This window comes from Tyto alba, unplaced genomic scaffold (assembly GCF_018691265.1).
Source record: "Tyto alba isolate M040663 unplaced genomic scaffold, T.alba_DEE_v4.0 Super-Scaffold_41, whole genome shotgun sequence".
Taxonomy (NCBI): Eukaryota; Metazoa; Chordata; class Aves; order Strigiformes; family Tytonidae; genus Tyto; species Tyto alba.
This window is the reverse complement of record NW_024881317.1, coordinates 20,381,525-20,401,835: the sequence shown is the minus strand read 5'-3', so window position 1 is coordinate 20,401,835 and position 20,311 is coordinate 20,381,525. Positions and strand designations below refer to the sequence as shown.

Below are 20,311 nucleotides of genomic sequence, written 5' to 3'. Positions count from 1 at the left end.
TTGTTTTCACCTAGAGGTTCGTGTCTTTGCAGCACGGGTCAAGAGTTTTATGCACAGACCACTACACTAGCATTTCAGGCAATATTCTACTAGCAGATTCCTTTACAGACATGCTACCAAATCAGCCCAACACGTAACTGTTGCTGTGGCTAAATATGGGGTTCAGGTGAGAAGTGGGGAAGGGATTTCCTTAGTTTTGTTGTCTGAGAGGTTACCAAGATCATGGACACCGCCTTCTTTGTCCCAGTTTTCACACATCTTTTGGCAGCTATACACCGCAAGACAGATTCCTTTATGTATGATAAATGCTACAATCACTGCCGTCTCCTTAGGGAAGGCAAAGAGTGCTGATCGCAGCTCAAATGGATATATAGTTCATACTGAAAATACAACTTCTCTACTGCAAGGCAGACTGATCTTCTGCAGGCTAAACAGTCACAGGTACAGAACACGTGTTTTGATTAACTGAGCACGCTGTACTTGATACAATAAAACCATTACTTTGAGTGGGTTTGATCACTTTTGTTGTCCTTTGAGGCCATATTTTTAACACCTTATTGCTTTCCTTTTAAACTCCAGCTTGGGAGTAAGAAAATAAGATGCTTGTCTCAATCAGGATGAAATCTAGAGGAAAGAGATGCATTCATCATCATCTCTTCCTCAGCCCTTCTAAAACAGAGTACTGAAGCAACGGGGGATTTTACTAACCTGATGATTACTTCCAAGCATGACCTTAACTGAGTGTCCAGAGGAACCTGCAAACTTACCTCAGATCATACTCTGACATATTTGTAAAAATTATCAGCTATTGTCAGTGCAGTCAATGATTCTGAATTCCACCTTGGGATCTTAAAGCATTAAGTAATTATTCACAAGGCAGAAATACCTTCTCTTCTATAGATAAGTAAAATAAGGCTCAGTATGTGACAGAGAAAGACATGCCATTTCTCTCATAACTCCTACTTGCATGTCTTAGTCATGCACTTGTTCTCCTTCACTATTTATTTTCCTCCCTTTCTGCCCTCAAGCAGTTTGGGAAGCTTCTAATTCAGGGTATTTTTCATTTCTTTTGGTTTTTAATACAGTCTATATGGTCCTAAGTGTTGCTGCAGACTGACATGCAGACAAAATTAAATTCAATAAACCAAAAAAATCTCTTAGAGACTTTCTGAACTGCTGGTGACATACAGTAAGAAGAAGTGTAACATGCATGGTAGACTAGGCGGTCTTTGATGTTGTAAAAGCTTTTACTGAACTCTGTTCTATTTAAGTTCTTACATCAGCTAGATAACAGATGATTTAAAATACAAATATTCTATGTCATATACTTCAAACCTAGACTCCGAATGCAAACAGTGCCATTATCTGCTTAACAAAGACCAATTATTCAATGAATAATCAAGCTACTGTGCAAGTCCTGAATGCCTATAATATGTTATTTGATAATATGGTGTCTTCTGACCTAGAGACAGAGCTGCCTACAGCATATAATTAAAGGTTTCAGATACATTATGTTCCTCTCCTGCCAAACGCTGTTCATGCAGTATGCTTTATAGACCCAGTGAAACTAGTAGAAAAACAGTCTATTTCAGACTGAAGTGCTTTGTTAAACCATTTAAACAAAACCAGTACACAGCCCCAGGATCAGATGTCCTTCTAGGGAAAGAAAGTAGCACCAGCTCCTGTTTTTCCTCCAACACTAAATTCTCCATTTTATAATTTAATATTCTGAACACCGGCCTTCCCTTTTCCAATCCTCATTCTATGATAAAACACTCTGCATTGCTTTATGATAGCATCACAATCAAGTTAAGCATTCCATTACATTAGACATTACCTGGAGAAAAAAGCTCCTGTCCCACACAGCCAACAACAAAGAATATTTTTTAAAGTGATTTTTAAAGCCTATGAAATACACAGGCAGTAGGGCATGAAGCCTTCCCTCTCTTGACAAAACGAACTGTGCAAGCCCGTATTTCCCAGCCAATTTGTCCCATGTACCTTAATCCTTATTTGAAAGTGTGAAGCAGAAGAAAGCTCACTTCACATGTTCACTCAGTCTATGAAATCTTTCCACCAAGACAGTCTGTGAAAGCACTAGTTAACAGTGTTTTTGGATGAGGATGTGGATCATTTCTCACTAGATGATTTACCTACTTCATTTAACCCAGCAAATATCAATCAGATACTAGCTGACTTCAGTCACCTAGGCTCTCTGAGAACTGGCTGCATTTACAAATGTATCAAATAACCAATTAGTCTTTGCTTGCTACTGTATCCAGTACTTTTGTCTACAGACCTTGACAGGCTACCAGCTACTTTGACTGCAGTCTCTTCCCCTCCCGGCTAAAAAGGGGAATCGTCTCAGACTGAAAGGAGTTCTTCAAAAGCAAGAGGCCTATCTAATCTTCAGACCAAAACTGCATTCAGACTGGGTGCAACATCCAGCCACTACAGGAAAAAGGACCAGGTTTCTTTCCATAGCTCCCAAATTTCAGAAGAGTGCAAGTGAGTTGCTGATGAGAATTTTTATCAAAAAAGAATGCAATTTTAAAAAACAGAAACCAAAACAACCCTTACAACTGGAGAGTACGTAGCTCAGTATTCAAAGGGTTGTAAGAGTCCCTGACCTCCTATTCCTCAGGAGGGCTGTTGAGGGATTCCTTAGCCTGGCACTCCAGGCCTCCCCAGCATTTCAAAGAATACCTTCATTTACACATTGAAGCTTCTCTACTTTCTGGCAGGATATGAAGCCCGGGCACCAGCCTAAAAGCAGCATTTCAGGATTAACTGTTATAGTCTCTTGCTTAACCAGAACCATGTTATTTTACCTGCACAACGACTTATTTTTCTACAGCAGAATAATAGATGCAAGAAGATGGTCAGTATCTTTAAACTGAAGATCTTTAGTATCGTTACCTAACTATAAACTTTTTCTAATGTTAATCTTGAGAGTCACTATGGTAATCTGATCCTGACTTCTAAGACGACAGAGAAACTGCCTTATCAGTTATTTCTGTCTCACAAGAGGCAGACTACTAAAGGAACTCTTACTCGTTTTCACATAAGAAAACAGTAACAGGGAGCCAGGCTTTGTAAAGATATCCATTAATCTAAGCATGTCACAGTTATACCCATCACAGATTTATCCTTCAATCAACTCCTAAATATTTAAACAATGTATTTCAGACTTCAATACAAATCATACAATACCATGCATTTAAAAAACCCACAACCATTACACACTCACTAGTCTCTGAAGTTCTTTGATTTGGGTGCTAAAAGCAAACCTTTGAGTTTGTCTGTCTTTTTTTTTCTCCTTTTGAACTGGAAAAAACCCCTGAGAGCCCAAGTCTTTCAACAAAGTACTGCAACATGCAGCTCAGCAGTGATTTAACAGACCCTACCATTCAGCTTGAGACAGCAGAGCTGGCTGTCCTCAGTGATACTACTACTACAGATATTCAGCTATAGATCACCAATAGATAGGCTGCAGCTGTCATGAGGCTGTAATAGAAGCCATCAAGTATTTCCTTCTCCCCAAAACTACTCAGTATTCCCTCTGTGAGCCTAGTTTTCACAGCTGTGTACTGAGGGTTGCATCTCCATTTTAAAATACTTAGAAGATATACTAATGCACAGAAAATCTGTTCAAAACCAGTTCATTCAAAATAAGTCTCAAACTCATGGGTTTTTTTGAAAACTTACAATGAACTTCTTTCTCCTTGTCTGTGTCAGTACAGGACAAAAGCTTTCTAGAAAGCTATCTGCAGTCTTTTAAATTGACTCTTGCAGGAAAAAAGGCAAAAAACCCCCAATGCTGTTAAAAACTTGACTGTGCTTTTGTTCAAGACAAAATAAAAACTTTAAAGAATGCAGTGAACAAACTCTAGCCACTCTCCTCCCCAAAGCCTAAAGTATTCTGACCAATCCACAAGCACTTTCATATCACAGTGGGGTCACTGCAGCACTGTCCTACATAATAAATATGCATGTAACAATCAAAAGTGAGGATCCTTGATCTAAACAGCAAGGAAGACTGTTTCAGATAAATTACTTCCTTCTGACTCTACCACTTATTTTCTGGTTTTATAACCACCGCTTCCATTTAAAAAAAATACTGGATAAACCGAAAATGTACAAGAACTAAATTAACAAAGATTCTTAAGTGTCACATTTACTTTAGAAAAGAAACTACTACTGAACAATGAATTTAGTATCTGCTATGCATTTAAAGAGACTATGTTACAAGCTTGTGCTAGGATACAAAAATGTCAACAAAATTTTTGATGACATATATACAGCATTACCTATACAACTAAGGTTTTCCTAAGCATCTATCACCATTCACAATGTTCTCATTAAAATGTTTTTAGATTGCAAATCCTCTGGGACAGGACTTGTCTTTTAGCCATACTTGAACAGTCCACAGCACAACGAGGGTCCCAGTCCTTTTGGCTTTATATACTATCATAAGTATTTCTTTAATGTAGAAGATTGAAAATATTCAGAAAGCATCCTTTGTCTTCACTCTGTGCTTAATTCCCATTTACTGTTCAGAATAAATATTTCAGCTGTCATTCTATTAACAGTTTTACCTTCATAAGAAATTCAAGATGGGGCCAAATTTGCCTGCATAATGATTTCACAGTAAGTGGCAACCAGATGGACAGCACACTGCCATATGCTCCGCTTTGCTGAAAGGTGGGAAAGTAAGCAAACATGAAACCGAAAAAAAGGCAGGCAAATGGGCAGACATATCTCCGAAGCATGCCCATTAATTCATGCACACACCCTTTCCATTCAGAAGCATACACAAACTTCTCTATTCCTTGTACCTTAGGATTTGATCTGCAGGGAAGCCAAGGCAATGATCTGGGGGCAGCTGGGGAACAGTTGCTGTCTCCAGCATACGTACCTGCCTGGCAAGGGTTATTTGTGCTACATCCAAGCATGCTGCATTCCTAAGAGCCGCCATTGTACTAGCATGGGGAAAAGAACCAGCATCACCATGGCCCTAATAAAGTGAAGGGAAAGGAACAAAGTCATCAGTCCATAGGGTCAGCCTCTCTGGAACCTGATACTTTTTCCAATGCAGCACCAAGAACTGAGAGGCTCAAAAGCTGTGCCCACTCCGCAGCCTCCTCTGAATTTCTTTATGGCCAGAGATAACACGTCAAAAACTTTTAAGTACACCTTGATGCTAACTAAAATCTTGCCTTGCTCTTTCAGTTGGAGCAGACAATCCAGCCGTATTATGTCTCCAAGGAGTACCTGACCTTTTGAGCTAGTCCTAAAAATAACACCTTTTGAAGTTAAACATATCTATTTAATTACACTACCGCTCCCTGCTCTGAAAGTCCTCCTTCTTAAGACCAAATGGGGGGGAAAAAAAAAAAAAAAAAAAAAAAAAAGAGCACTCAGGTTTCTGGAGGTGGCGGCTGGTAACAGAAGAAAAATAGTAAATATGTGCAAGAAAAATCTTTGAGGTTGCTATTTTTTGGAGACAACTTAAGAAAGTTAACATGTGAACCCTGACCCATATCTCACTTCCCTGTTAAAAAGTTGTTTTCAAAGCTGTTTAATATTATCATTCCAGATAAGAACGTAATTATTCACTAGATGTGGGTTGTTAAATCCCAGCAGCTATTACATACAGAGAAAAATAATAGACTGTTTTCTAGCTGAGACACACCACATGCCTCTTGTTTACATCCTGGATGTTTGTTAACTTTAATTATTGCAGACAGAAGCTCTTTACTTTAAGAAGAGCTTTCTTTAAATTCGTACCATTGGCTAAAATCAACTGGTAGTCCAAATGGTGTACTTTTCTGTAAGAAATTATTTGAGAGACTTGAACAAATGTATTTAAGGCAATTAAGGCAATTACTGAAGTAATTCAACAGCAAAAGTCTCACCAACTTTAACAAAATTTTTATTTTTCTATTTTTATATAGTTTTGCCATTTTATATATATATATATTGCTATTTTTATATATGAATATTTGTATTTTGCTATTTTTATATATGAATTTCCATTTTCTATTAGTGAAAAAGCTGGTAAATACACTTAAATATCAGACATAACACTTCCCACTACAAAGACGTCTGCAACTTTTTTGAAAAGCTCTGACACTTGCCTCATTTGAAGGCACCCTTTGAAGTTCCCTGGAATAGCAGAGATATTCTTTGTCTCAATCCATTCAAGTTAAAACTGAACTGTTTTCCTATGCCTGCTTGCTTTTCTTTATCAAGTTTCAGTGGACTAACAAAAAATAATATCAAAAGGACATGAACCCATGTACATAATAGCTGGGCAGTTTGCACCCCTGACAGAACAGTGGCAGTGTGCTGTGGAGCACTTACAGGTTGCTGAAGCAAAAAAAAAGCAGAGTGTCAGGACAGGCAGCAGGAAGGAGAATGAAATAGGTCAGGCTTTACCCATTTTTTTCTTAGACAAAGCGCAGAGCCCCATGGTTCTTCCTCGTTCACCAAATAACAACTTTACCAAGTAAGGCAATTACCTGAATTAGAAGTCACTACTGAAGGCTCAAATCCCACTTAAGCATTTGCTAAGGTCAGCAAGGGAAGCTTATACCTCCATATAATATTGGGATTTTTTTTTTTTCTAAAAAAAACAAAACAAAACAAACAAAAAAAAACCAACAACACAACAACAACAACAACAAAAAAAAACAAAAACAAACAAACAAACACACACCTACACCCCACAATACTAAGAGGTTACATGTTAGAAACTAATTTGCAAGGTTATTTGGGTTGAAAGTTAAGCTCTGGAAAATTAGGAAGCATCATATTTAAAATAACATATGATTTAAGCTCCATTTGCATTAATCCTCTTTTTAACTGTTAAGATCACATACTATTTTTTCCTGCAAAACATCAGCTCAGTTAACAGGGTGGTTCACAATATAGAACTACATCTGCACAACCCTAAATCAGACATTTCCCAACTTACAGGTCTGACTTTGCAACCAAACTATTTGAACATGCATTTCAAAATGTAGTTTCATTTGCGTGTTATGCTATAGGTGCACATAGTGCTTTATACGATGCAAGGAAAGATACAATAATAGCAACCTAAAACATCTTACAGATGAAATATATCAAAGCAATACTGAACCCTAGACAAGATAAAATGAGAAGTGAGACAGACTGAGAACCTCTTTTATGCTGAAAATATGTTTTTGAATAAAGAAAGAAATACGCCGATATTGCATTTTATAATGCTTAGTTAATGACACCAGTATCATTAGAAAACCTCTATTGCTACTTGAGTTTACAAGAAGGCCTATCTTCCATTATACTCATGCAAACCCTGTGATTTCAATAGGATTATATGGATGTAACAGAGCTCATTGTGACCGTATAACTAAATTAAGAATTAAACCCTAATACATCACTGTTGTCAAGCCAAATCCTAAGCCCAGCAAATATGTGAACTGAAATATGACAGAGGGACCAAAGCAAACCTGCCATCTTTTCCCCAGCCTCTGCCCCCATTGTACCACCTATGAATTTGGTGGAAAAAAGCTTTCAATTCACCTTGGTCAGGAGCTGCTAGAGTCAAAGAATGCACAGTGGCCAAGTTCTACCCCATGGGGATAAGAAACTGATTTTATTATTTTTTTCTTGAAGGTGGAATTTTACCAAGTATGTTTGTGTCCACCTACACTACAAAAATACTCCTGAAAGTATTGACAGAGTTCAGAATTCTTTCAAAGTCAAAAGATCCCAACCCCCCCATCTTCCCACATTACAGATTCCAGACTTACTCCTCATATTATGAAACCTAACAAGAGCACGGCAAACAAGCTTGAATGGCACACAGCATCAAGCTACAACCAGCAAGGAGAGGAAAAGGAGGAATCCAATCACATTCTTCCTCTCACCTACCAACTAGCAATGAAGGTTCTGCAAATAGCACTTAGTTGACACTTTTGATGATAACATGAGGCAGAAAAGACTCCAGCTCACTCTCCTATGTCAATATTGGTCCTGCAATGTTCATACGGATAAAGTATTTTTTCTGTTAAGTAATGCCACTGTCCAAGAAGCGGATGAGTTGAGCACCATTATACTGACTAAACACCCCATTTGTTGGGGAATATAGACAATTTTATACTATATAACACAATTCACTTAATTGTTATCCTATTACCAAGTAATGCAAATAACTTAAATGAATATTGATGATATGTGATAGGTAATTTTTAGTCATATCAGGATGTCGTAGGGCAATACAGTTTGTCCTCCTCATTTGGATGTAATCACATGTAACAACACTGAAACCATGCTCTTGATCATGCTTGAGGTTTTGCTAGTTCTATCCCTTAGCGCTAAAAGTAATCAGTGATGCAATATTACTGCAGAGTCAGAAACTGCAGTGTATAGACCATCAGAGACACAACAGCAAGCTGCTAGGTAGTGAGGTTTCAGGGAGTCACCACTGAACCCAAGTCAGAGTAATAGCACAACAGTACCCGGGGCCAGAAGCGGGGAAGTATAATGAGCTGTATACATCTTTTACAGGGCACCTCCAGATTTGTAATCATGCATACACCTAACTAACCTTTGGGAACAGACACAGCAACAGGGAAACAGCTACATTGTGCATTATGTTCTGTAGTTATGCTGTCAGTCACAATCTGAAAATACTTCAGCTGAGTAGCAGGTGCGCACTAGTACTCGCACTGCAAGTGTACACAGCTCACATCTTCATTTTCTTACTGACCTTTTCATAAACTGGCTAGAGTTAAGATCTTCATCTCACCTACTACTTCAGTTGTGAAGCTAGAATGACTGATGCGTACTCTTGCTACCTGTTCTCTTTACCCATTGTTGTCTTTAGTACATAGTTACCACCTGCTAACCACATTTCACTTTTGGTACAACTTACACCTCCTTTCACCCTTCAGTCAAAACCCCCACCTTGTAAGACACAATGAGGTAAGTCAATTTCGCAATCCAGTGGGTAGCATCAGGACAGAGCTGCAAGAACTCCACTTTGTTCAGAAACATACAGGAATGGGTATGTGTATGCATTGCTTCAGAAACGTGAGCTCTTTACTCATCCAGCCCCTACAATGACTGTAAGCATACTCCTTACAGCATTTAGGAACCATAACGTGTTCGAAGCAGTACACGCTTCTTATTCTGCATCCTCTATAAATGAGTAGTCCTTCCCTTCTCTGCCCAGAGTATACTGCCTCACAATACCAAATAACAGCTTTTCCCATACAAAGTAATTGCTGCATAATGATAATCACAATATCTTGTTGCAAAGCACTTACATGCTATTACAATCCTCCCATAACATGACCATGCTATTAATAATCCTTTTACAAGTGTCCTGTAGGAACTTGCAGCATCTTCACAGGAACTAACAGAAAACTGTTGAGTGTCACTATTGTCTCACTCCACGCTTGGGTAATAAATGTTTTACAACACATTCAAAATACATAGGTTGCTTACGCTTCCAGTAGTAAGTCTTGCAAAAAAATTAGGATTCCTGACAATCACATCACAAAGCAGCAATTTCTGACTGTGTGCCTATAACATGACAGGTGTCCCATGTTCACACAAATGAGCCCTCTCTGCTGATTGCGTTCACAGCTGTACCTGTCCCTACATCATTACTCATTTTACTCCTTTTATACATACAATCTTTTGCAGCTGTTACAAAGCTGTCAGGTGCAAGCTCTATTTAATAATAGAGCTCGTAGATTAGTTTGCTCTCAAACCCACATGTGAGAACCAAAAAATTCTGCTGGAGACACATTTAGCAGATCCTTTTCCTAACTTCATCATACTAACAGACTTAGAAACCACGCCTGTTCATGTACTATTTTCCTTCAGTAAAGTTGCTGTGATGTGCTATCCTGTTATAGTACATCAGTCCTCACAATTTACAGGTTTCACCTCTACAGATATAACAGAAAAGGCCTATTAAGTTCATTACGTTTTTACGGAAGGCAAACCAAAAATTCCCTCATAAAGATCAGTCTAAATTGGATTTCAACTTCAAAAGAGAAACTACAGTTCCTTCTCTTGTGGCAAGCAACGATGGTACTCTAGGACTGAGGGTTTCCAAAAAGAGCTACAGCATCTTACAGATTTATAGGACTCTCAATGAAGAAACTGTGCAAGTGGCCGTATCGCAGAGGTATTACACATTAGGCGGGTTCTCACGCAAAGAGACTAAAAGCGGGTCTTACTCTCAAGCGTTATTGGGGTTACTTGCACTCGGGACCCGCACGCCAGAAGTTGGCCGCCCTGGGGCGCAGGAGCCGCAGGGGACGCCCCGGGAAGCGGGGGCTGAGGGGCAGGAGCCCCCCGCCGCCTTCCCCTGAGGGTGTAACGCCGCACCGCCACGCGCCAACGCGGCCGCGGCCCCGCGCCACAGGCGGGTACGGCCCTCACACGCCCCCCCCTCCCCCCCCCCCCCCGGCCCGGCCCGCTCCGCCCGCAGCCCGACTGACCCCGCGGGAGGGTGCCCCGCTCCCGACGCCCCCTCGGCACAGGCCGGCCGGCGGCTGGGCACCCTCAGACCCGGCTCTGTCGCCGCAAAGTTGGCGTGAGACGGCGCCCGCCCCGCCAAACTTTCTCCGCTGCGGAGAGGCTCCTCGCGCTCTGTCCGCCAGCGCGGCCGCGCCAGGGCGGCGCGGGGACTCCGCGGGGCCGCCCCGCCCCGTCCCGTCCACCCCCCCCCCCAACTCCCTCGGGGTGGCGGCCGGGCGCACGGCGGCAGAGCTGAGGGGAGGGGGGGGGACACGGCACGTACCTGCTGCCCGCGACGCCGGCACCCGCGCAGCCCTGCTCCGCCAACGGTCCGGCGCGCGCCTCGCGCGGAACCAGCAGCGACGAGAGGAGAGGGAGGAGGGGAACGGCGGGCACGCGAGCTCGCGCGCCCGCCCTTCCTCCCGGGTCGCCTAGGAAACAGCGGGCCGGCGCTCGAGCCGGTTAGCGCGAGGGGAGACGGGGCGGGGGGGAGGCGTTTTGAAGGGGGCGCGCGCGCGTGCTCGCCCCGCGTCACGAGGGCGCCACCGAGCCAATCGCGGCGGCGAACGGCGGGCGCTGTAGTACTACGGGCTGGGGAAGGTGAGGCGCGAGAGGGCGGGGCGGGACCCCCGCCACAGGCCCCGCCCCCTCCCCCCGGTAGCACCCCTGAGGGCAGGAGCCGCCGTGTCGCGATCGCCGACCCCTGCGACAGGGCGGGCAGGTGGGAGCCCCAGGGCGAGGGGCCGCGGGGTGGGGGGGCCCCGAGGCCGCTCCAGCCCGGGGGCGGCGGCGGCTGGTTTCTGCCGGGCCGGCCGCCCTGGGGTTTGGACACAGCGGTATTCTTACTGTTCTGCCTGTTCTTTCTGTGTTTTGTGTTGTTTTTATAGGCGCCAGGATTACATAACTGCGTGCAGAGGGAGCAGCTGCAAGATTACACGATGCAGATTAGAGATTACGTTGATTCAGCAGATTGTCCTGTGCATGTCTGAGAAAGATTACACCAGCAGAGTTAAGAATACCCATTTGCTGTGGTAAGCTGTGGTTTAAGTGGAACAAATTAACTCAATACAAAATTAAATGCAAAAAAGGAAATAAAAAACTGCCAAGGTTAAGAACATGCTTGAAATGGACAAAATTAAAAACAAAGAGACTGAAATTCGAGTTTTAACAGTTTTCTCTCACACGATGAGCTGCTGTGGAATAGCTGGCACTGGCAGCAGTTAAACTAAACATTATCCAGACAGCACTAACGAATCAAAATCAGTAGTATGAAGACTAGTTACGTTAGCTTCCTGAGGGCTATCATGTAAAAGTAAATATATAAACTCTTATGATACAAATTTTTTAGTATCTCAAAATTATGTAAGTGGTATTGGTCTATTTTATTAAATGTCCATGTGCTAAACTGTCTCCTTGTATGCCCCTTTGTAATATGGATTTTTTGAGTTCTGATTTTGGATCTGAGTCTTCTGACATTTGAGAACTCACATTCTGATGGACACTGTATCTCCCACTGAGATATGAATAAAAATTAATCACGCAGTGAGAACCTTTAAGTTGTATTACATTTCACTTGATTTCTTATAAAGTTTAGGGATGAAACTTGGGAGTAAAGTGCCATAGAAGAAATCAGTAAGCACACAGAATGAAAGAATAGTGTTGTGGGTTTCTTTTTTCCAAGCTTGGTAACGATTTTTTTAATACAAGTGTCTTCTAAAATTTATTAACTCCCCCCACAAAAGCACCCACAAGCTCGAGACTGGAATCTCTATCTCAAAATTAAAACATGTACTACAACTACAGTAGTTACATTTGACAGAAGCCTCAGATGAAATGTAGCTTTGCCAACTTCTGTATTAATAACTCATACAGTAGAACTGGGGTTTAAGATGGGACTTTGCAGTTGGCTGCAAACTATGTTAGGAATGGAAAGTTTTCCCTTAAATTTACTGTAATGTCTTAAACTGTGATTTCAACATCATGACAACAGTTTTACCAGCTGTTTTGGTATATAATTAATCCTAGATATACTTCAGTGGATAAAACCAATATGTAAACCTAAACTTTTGCTGTAGGCATTCCTAAGGCAAGACGACTCAGTCATTTGTTGTCATTTCACAGAACTGTAATGGAAAGAATTTTGAACAACTGTATTAAAAAAAATGACCTGTCAATCACAAGCACGTTGAGACTTGTGTGCCATTTGGCATCTGCTTTCACTTCTGGCTTTTGTTAGAGTTCCTTCACATTGTGGTTATCCCATCTTAAAAGAAACTTTCAGTGTGTAACTTTGAGTAACACATTGTCCTTATACAAATTAGTTGTAATACCTCATCTTGAATTCTTCCTTATTGAGCTTTCCATTTGTTTCAGGCAGTTTGATGGATTTTTTTTCTGACGGTTGGTGATTTTCTGTGCTAAAATCAGTTATGAGCTTCATATGGTAAGGGTATTAGAAGTTGTCACCTAGATAAGAAAATAAGCAGAGTCCTTTTAACAAGTCTTCAGGACAGTTCCTGGCCCTTAGAGAAGATAAGAGGTATAGACTACTAACTGCTTGATAGCTATCAAGGACACATCTCAGAAGGAAATTTATGTTTAATTAGCCTACTAAGCAGATAGCGCAATTGTTAAAATTTTTTCCTTTCCTTGTTTTCACGACAAAAATATTTGAGCTCAGTATAGGGGCAGAATGAGATTTTACCTGTTTAGGATTTTTAAAAAGAATACATAATGTAATAAAATCCCATTTTTGAAGACAGCTGTAAGGTGCAACTTAATCTAAATGAACAAACAATGTATATTTGAAATATCCATGTGACTAAAATTATCTTCTTTAATTTGGGGGAGAGTTTATACAGAGATTAATTTTAAGAAAGTCTGAATAGCAAACAACCATAAAACAAACACCAGATCATTATTCAGTGCTTTCTTTTTATCTGCCGGTGCTCATTAAGACTTTCAGTTACCATCTTTTGGGGATACTGAATCTCATGGATGCTTAGAATAGTTAGCCATTAAAAGTATACAAAAATAAGTGGCAATAAGGTTTCTGTTGTAAGTATATGGAGAGTAAAGCACACAGGTCCATTTAAAGATAAATCTAATGAGTTCAAAACATTTGTTCCAACCAGCCCCCAGTATGGCCAGATGTTACCACATATTTTTTCTGGAGAGTTGAACCCATTGCAGTTTTGTGTCTGAGTGCTCAAATTTCCCAGAAATCCACCAGGAGTTCCCAAAAAAGAGAAACCTGTATTCTTTCATCTAGTGTTTTAGTGCTCAAGAAGCTCAAGGGTGTACAAATTTTCTTGTGTGGCTCACTTTAATCTGTGGTTTACTTTAATCTGTGGCTTCTCTGCTGCAGAGTAGTAACCCAATATTTCCATCACATCTGCAGTATTCAGTGTGACACACGCATACGTAGAGTTCATGCTTCATTCAGCAAAATACTTGAACACGCTTTAACTTAGGGATTCAGGATATGATTAACACTAAACATGTGATTTAAATCCTTTCCTAAACTGAAGCCCTTATTAACTGATCCAGACTATGAAAATAAAGATGCCCAGGACTTACAAGTAATTGAAGAGGCTAAAATAGTATCAGTATATATCAGTATACACAGATGACCTAACTTTTAATATATGAACTACAGTCTTTCATACAACGTATTGTCATTATTAATATCAGTTTAGATGACAAAGATGTGGGGAAAAGGATAGAACTGATCTGAAGTTTTTTCAGCAAGCCAGCACAGAGAAAAATAGGCTATATTTTACATTTCAGATTAAAATACTCTAACTTGATACACAAAGTAGTGTTTCAAGAACTCCCAAGATGCATGGAAGATAAGCATTTGAGCATTCATAGAATTAGATTCTTAGTTTCTGTGAGCATAGGCTACAGCTGTGTCTTAAAAGAAGACACTGAGTTTGGAAAGTGTTAGGTAGATGCACAAAAGATCTCTTGTGTTTCTAATACCAGGTCAGTTCACACATTGATATAGGCAAGTTAGAATCAAATTTAGAAGAATTTATCCTATAGCATTTACTTTTCTTTACAGCATATCAGCTTACTTCTCTAATGAGATAGTCCAATTTATTCCTTTTAGAACTCTGATACATACTTTAACTTCTGTTCAGAGTGCAACAAATACCCCAGAGAAAAACATTTACTTATAAATACATGACTACCTAATGATTTACTTTTCAGTCCTAAAAAAAAAAAAAGCCACGACTGTGAGTGCTGTCAGCAACATCTCTTTGAAAGTGATCTTTAGAACCAAATTGTGAAACTTATTACCGGAATTTAAAGCACAGAATTATACATATATACACATACATCCTCTTGGATTGTTTAAGAAGTATTTTAAGTATTTTCATCCCTTTCCTTCACATCCTCTTGGATTGTTTAGGAAGTATTTTAAGTATTTTCAACCCTTTCCTTCACCACTCCCTGTTTCCTTGAATGTGCAGGCAACAAAGTTTGAAAATGAACAATTAGTAGCCCCATAGCCTTCTTCAAACTGTCTTGTTCTCTGTAGTTAGTTTATAAACAATTTGTAGTACATGTAACAATTAGTCCTAGTCCAAACATCTGATGAGGTGCATAGCACATTCATTTAACACACTGATGCAGTAGAAAATTGTCAACTTCCTCTAAGGAATTGTCTGCTGGATAGTTGGATTTAAGCATCTCCTGAAAAAGTTCAACCTACACCAGCAGCAGTACCAGAGCAATAGTGAGATGCATACTGACGATAAGATAAAATAAAGGAGATGCAAGATCTCCTTTTTGCAGTAGCAAAATCAAGTTATTTTGTCTGTTCAAGGACCCATATCCTAATTAAATCTGGTAAAGGAGCTAGTTTGAAATTTAGGTTATATATTCTATTTATATTTTCTGTTATGAAAGCTATTGGATATGATACATTTTTGTGGAACATTCTGAGAAAAGGGAAAGTAAATTAAAAAGGACTGCTTGCTCCAATAAAATACAAATTTAAATCAGATTTCTGACTGCTGCATATAGTATTTTTATGATGCAATTCATTTATACTACATTACATTAATGTTTTGAATTCAGCAATAAATTATAGTACTGGTAACCCTAGAAAAATATGCAAGTGATTCTGTGAGCATAACGGGGTGTTACCCTATTCTGTACTTGGCTTCTGTATGCATGTTTGTCTTTGTTGTTACCTCACCCACACTGCACTATATGTAAATTTGAAGCCTCTTTAACAGCACATATAGAGTCCTGATCTTGACTGCTAAAAATAACCATCTCCTGGATGATTTATTTCTTTTAAAAACAGGATTTAAGTTCTGAAGTAAATCGTGTTAGTTTGTTTCTTTGTACCACATGCTATGTTAATTGTACTTGTCTGTGTACACAAAGTAAGCAAAGTTGCATATCTGTGAGACAGCCCAAGAGGACAGCCTTTGGGTGGGGACCTTGCTGTTACAGACCCGTGTCACAGGGAACTGCCATTTCAGATTTTCTTGTATGGACAGAACACTTAAAGAGCTACAGAAGCCATTTGAGGTCCCATGAAAAACAGAACTGTCTGCTTATACAGTAAGTACAAATGCACTGTACCTTATGAAATGGACCTCTACAGAAAGTTGCCTTTCTATTACTAAAAGATGAAGTATAGGCAATTATTTCTGGTAAAGTTGATGATTTATTTTATTTGATCATTTAATGGGAAAAAGTCTTTCTTCCCATATAGGACTGCTTGCCTAACTGTTTACTTTATGTACACTTTAAAGTAGAATTAATGAAAAAAAGCAAACATTAAAAACCAACATCTATCATGTTAGGCTTGTTCAGTAACCTATTTGGTACAGTAAGCCTTGACTATACCTTACAAGAAAACAGAATATAGCAATGTTAGATACCTATAGATTTGGCATGTCTACAGAATACGTTTCTTTTTAGCAACGTCAAGTGAAGATCGATTTCTGTCCAGGCAGAGAATTTTTATGCCATGTTTTAAAAATAATCGTACAAGACTTGGACCTTACTGAATTCTGCTAAATTCACGGCCTATACTACTAATTTCACCTGACTTCCAGACATGAGAAACACTCAGGTGAAACACACACACATTCTCTCTGAGAAATTAAAAATGGGAAGTTCTTGTTCATGAAATGCAAGATTTCTACCACCAAGATCTTACCTGACTGAATAATTACTGGTCTGAGGACTGGTTCAATTGTATGCACTGTCTTTCAAGGTACAAATATCAATTTAATAAGCCGGCCAGAAAAATACTTTAGATTGCCCAAAAGCATCAGGTATTACAATTCTGAATAAGCACTGCAGTTTGCAAAAAGTATTAATTCATTAAATGTGCTTTAGTGTGAATTTGGTTTTACTCTGTAGTACCACCCTTAGGAGTTCACTGAACTTGGCAGTAGACTTGAATGTTTGCCATTAACTGTGAATTAATGGAATTTACATATAATATAACAGTATATAACTGTCAAAGTACAATAAATGTCTTAGCAGCAACACTGAAACATGCATTCAGATAGCTACTCCTTCAAAGAAAAAAGTCACTGGGATTAAAAATGACACGATAAATTTACATGTTTGTCTTTAGGTGCTGTTTTAGAAGAATAGCCTTTGACCAAGAATAAAAGTTGTTGTCGGAATAATATGCGAACAGGTAATTTCTTCCAAGTCTTTACTTGGATGTGTATACATATATAATTAAAATTCAATAAAATTGCATTGATTTTGGCAGCTGCCATTGGGATTGTCACAACTGTTCTGTAGGACTGTCTTCAGGATCACTTACTGGTCAGCAAACTAGAGATCATCAGTCAGTGGGACAAATTCACTAAGGAGATGTTTGCTTTGACCAATCCCAGTATTTCACAGTTCATCATTGATTAGCATACAATCCAAAGTTGCTTATAAGTGAGGAAGCATGCTTCAACCCCTTTATCTCCTGTCAACATTTCCCACTCCTCTCCCTTCCCCTTTTTTTTTAGCAGACTTCAGGATTAGCCAGTCTGTAGTATTTTAGCCTCTGGACTGGGCAAGACAGCCAAGTCAACATGTGGATTTATCAAGGCTGGCTTGGTTCTTTGGGGGTTAAGGTGATGTTGAGCCTTTATTTGTTTTTCTTTTTAATAGATTGGACTGTCAGGTTACAAAAGTTTAAATGCAAACAGACAAGATAGTTTAGGGACAGGTTGTCATGCATGTCCACAAACGGAATCATTGAGAATCAGTGTATTTAGAGGCTGCTATTACCCTGCCAGTTTTGAGTATTCACAGTCTAGCATTACAAAGAACAATCTTGTTTCTTTCCTCTTCAATTCTCCTTCCACCAAAATCTGACTTTATTTAAAAGTAAACTTTGTGTCCTACTTCTCTTTATTTTATATCTCACATAGAAGGATATATCAAAATACACATATATATATTATGTAGAACATATGTTGATAGAGTTTGTACAGTTGTATTAATTGAAAAGCTAAATCTTTCATTTTTTTTTTTTTAATTGCCCGTCGTCACTTGACTTGTTAAACTTTTCTATCTTGATTATGGTAGTCTGAATGTAGTATACATTTGACTTTCAAAGCATACAATTTGCATTTTTAGATTAATATAATGTATTGACTTACCTCATGAAAAATCATAACACATTCACCGATGCTAATGTAATTGGGTTTTGGCTTGTATTGAACCCCTTCTGATTCTCCAGTACACTCTTTTGCATCACTGACTATAAATTTAAAGGGATAAACTGTTGCTTTCATACTTTTCTGTCTATAAATACAGAGCTGTAGCTTTCAAATTTGATCCAGCCTACTACATTTCAGTAAAGTGAATATGGAGTACAATAATATATATTTTTGTATTGCAACAAACCCCACTACTACTTAGTAGCAATTAATATTTTTTTTTTCACCATTAGAGCATCCTGAATTTTCTTTTATGCACTCTCACAATTTTGTCATCTACTTTATACTGTATTACTCTGGTACTTTCAGTAAGGAGTAGCAAAGTATTACTACACAAAATAGAACAAATGAGAAGTACAACTGGATGGAAAATGGGGCACCTGATCTACATGGACATAGACGTTTCTTCAAATATCTCATTACTGGTAAAATTAAGGTTACCATTTTTCCCTTAGCACTGGAAAGAAGTCTAGCTCTAGAAGGAAATAGCTGATAGAGAAATTGTCTGTAATTACAATCAAAAAGGTTTCAGAGACTTCCTAGGCACTTTTTGTTCTCTCTCTTCACCTCTCTCACTTTCCTCTAATAGGCCTAAGACAGAGTGCCTGAGGTATTTCGCCAGAACAGAAATGTCTAGTTGGCCTGCAGATCTGGTCCGTAATACACAGATCACACCATAACAGTAAGAGAATCATTTCCCCAAATGTTCTGAGACCTGAATGACTTGAGGCATTTAGTTTTCTTCAGTACTGTACCACCATGCCAGTGTGAGACAGGCCTATTTCTGCATAAAGATGAAAAAAAGAAATAGAACCATAAGGCATGATTTTAAGGAGGTTAACAACTTCTCATTAATTCTCATGAGAATTTCTTTGAGGGCTTTCCACAAGCTGTCTGAAGGGATTGTTCTGTGGGGCCTACCTTCAATCATCTTGCTTTTCCATCTGATAGAATTTCAACAACACTTAAATCCCTAAGATGCTTAATTGAGTTGAGAGCAGGTCAAAGTTGAGTTTTGCTTTTTCTCTCTTGATTCTTATAATTGTATAGATATTCTGATACACTGTTCATGTATTCAATACCCTCTCTTCATTTAAGGAAGGATGTAACCTTCAATTTAATTGCAGTCACGCAAGTTCCGCTGTTATGTTTGAATAGACTAAAATCAAATAATCTGTAGTTCTTATTTAAAAACCTGCTTGTTTTTTTCTGTTACCATTTAATTTCTATTGCAATTATACTGTTACCCATGCAAAATAATTTAAACAGTCTTTTAATAGTGAACTTGCAGTAAATGAATTGCCAGTAGACAAGCACAGAACGCTTCAGAGTTAAAATAAATTTCCAGTTAATTTCTAACAAGGTAGGGCAGAACACACGTTTCTGTCACGCCACATCCTGAGCCAATGCAACAAGGTCAAGTATGAACAATCTTTCCAGCCCTGCGTCCCTGCGCCTCCAGCTCCCTACTTCATCTACACACATGCAAAACGGTCCGGTTACCGTGTGGATGCTAGCACTTTGATAACATGACTGTGAAACTGAATTCCTGTTGATGAGCTCCGTGGCATAACTGCCTTTGTCTTAAAATAATAGAAGGACTTTATTCACACTCCCACATCAATATATCCTCATAGAAATGGAAGAATGTATGAAAAGATGGGAGAGTGGAATTACTAGAGATGGTCTAGTGTCACTGGATGCATGATGTTTTTGTTGCACAAGGCTAGAAGTAGCTAAACTTTTCTGCTACTCTTAGAGAAGTCAGGTTTACTTTATAGACAAAGCTGTAGAGGCTTCTTTAGGGTAGAATGTCTTATAGCCACACTTCTCACTTTTTTTCTGCAGGAATAAAGGGGACCCCTAACTCTTTTTCCTGAAGGACAAATAAGAAAATGAAAATCTTGATTCCTCTTAAACAACACTATATTTTGTATAGAACATATCTTCCATGCATAAATAGTAAGACAGCAGAATTCTTATTTTCAGAACTTCTGGGAGAAGTAACAGCAAAAGCAACACCTAAAGTGTGAGGTAACACATGATTCTCACGCTTGTGATATCAGAATACTGCTCTATTTTTC

General features: G+C 39.2%; 2 protein-coding genes across 11 annotated transcripts in view; one reads left to right on the top strand and one right to left on the bottom strand.

The window, feature by feature from the left end:
- Window positions 1-10,963, bottom strand: part of TMEM266 (transmembrane protein 266) — an 88,750-nt gene extending 77,787 nt beyond the window's left edge. Inside the window, exon 1 of one of the 3 annotated variants that reach the window (XM_042803900.1) lies at window positions 10,805-10,963. The gene's annotated coding sequence lies outside the window, so the exon portion shown is untranslated. Of the gene's footprint in view, window positions 1-10,502; window positions 10,650-10,804 lie in introns of those variants that run through there. The other 2 variants (XM_042803897.1, XM_042803899.1) reach the window with 2 other exon arrangements.
- Window positions 10,878-20,311, top strand: part of NRG4 (neuregulin 4) — a 31,759-nt gene continuing 22,325 nt past the window's right edge. For 5 of the 8 annotated variants that reach the window (XR_006166592.1, XR_006166593.1, XR_006166591.1 and 2 more), the window contains exons 1-3: window positions 11,129-11,242; window positions 11,409-11,552; window positions 17,135-17,200. Coding sequence is in view for 5 of the 8 variants with exons in the window: in XM_042803908.1 (XP_042659842.1) it covers window positions 17,191-17,200 (10 nt within the window). In the remaining 3 variants the exon portion in view is untranslated. The other 3 variants (XM_042803907.1, XM_032990473.2, XM_032990474.2) reach the window with 3 other exon arrangements.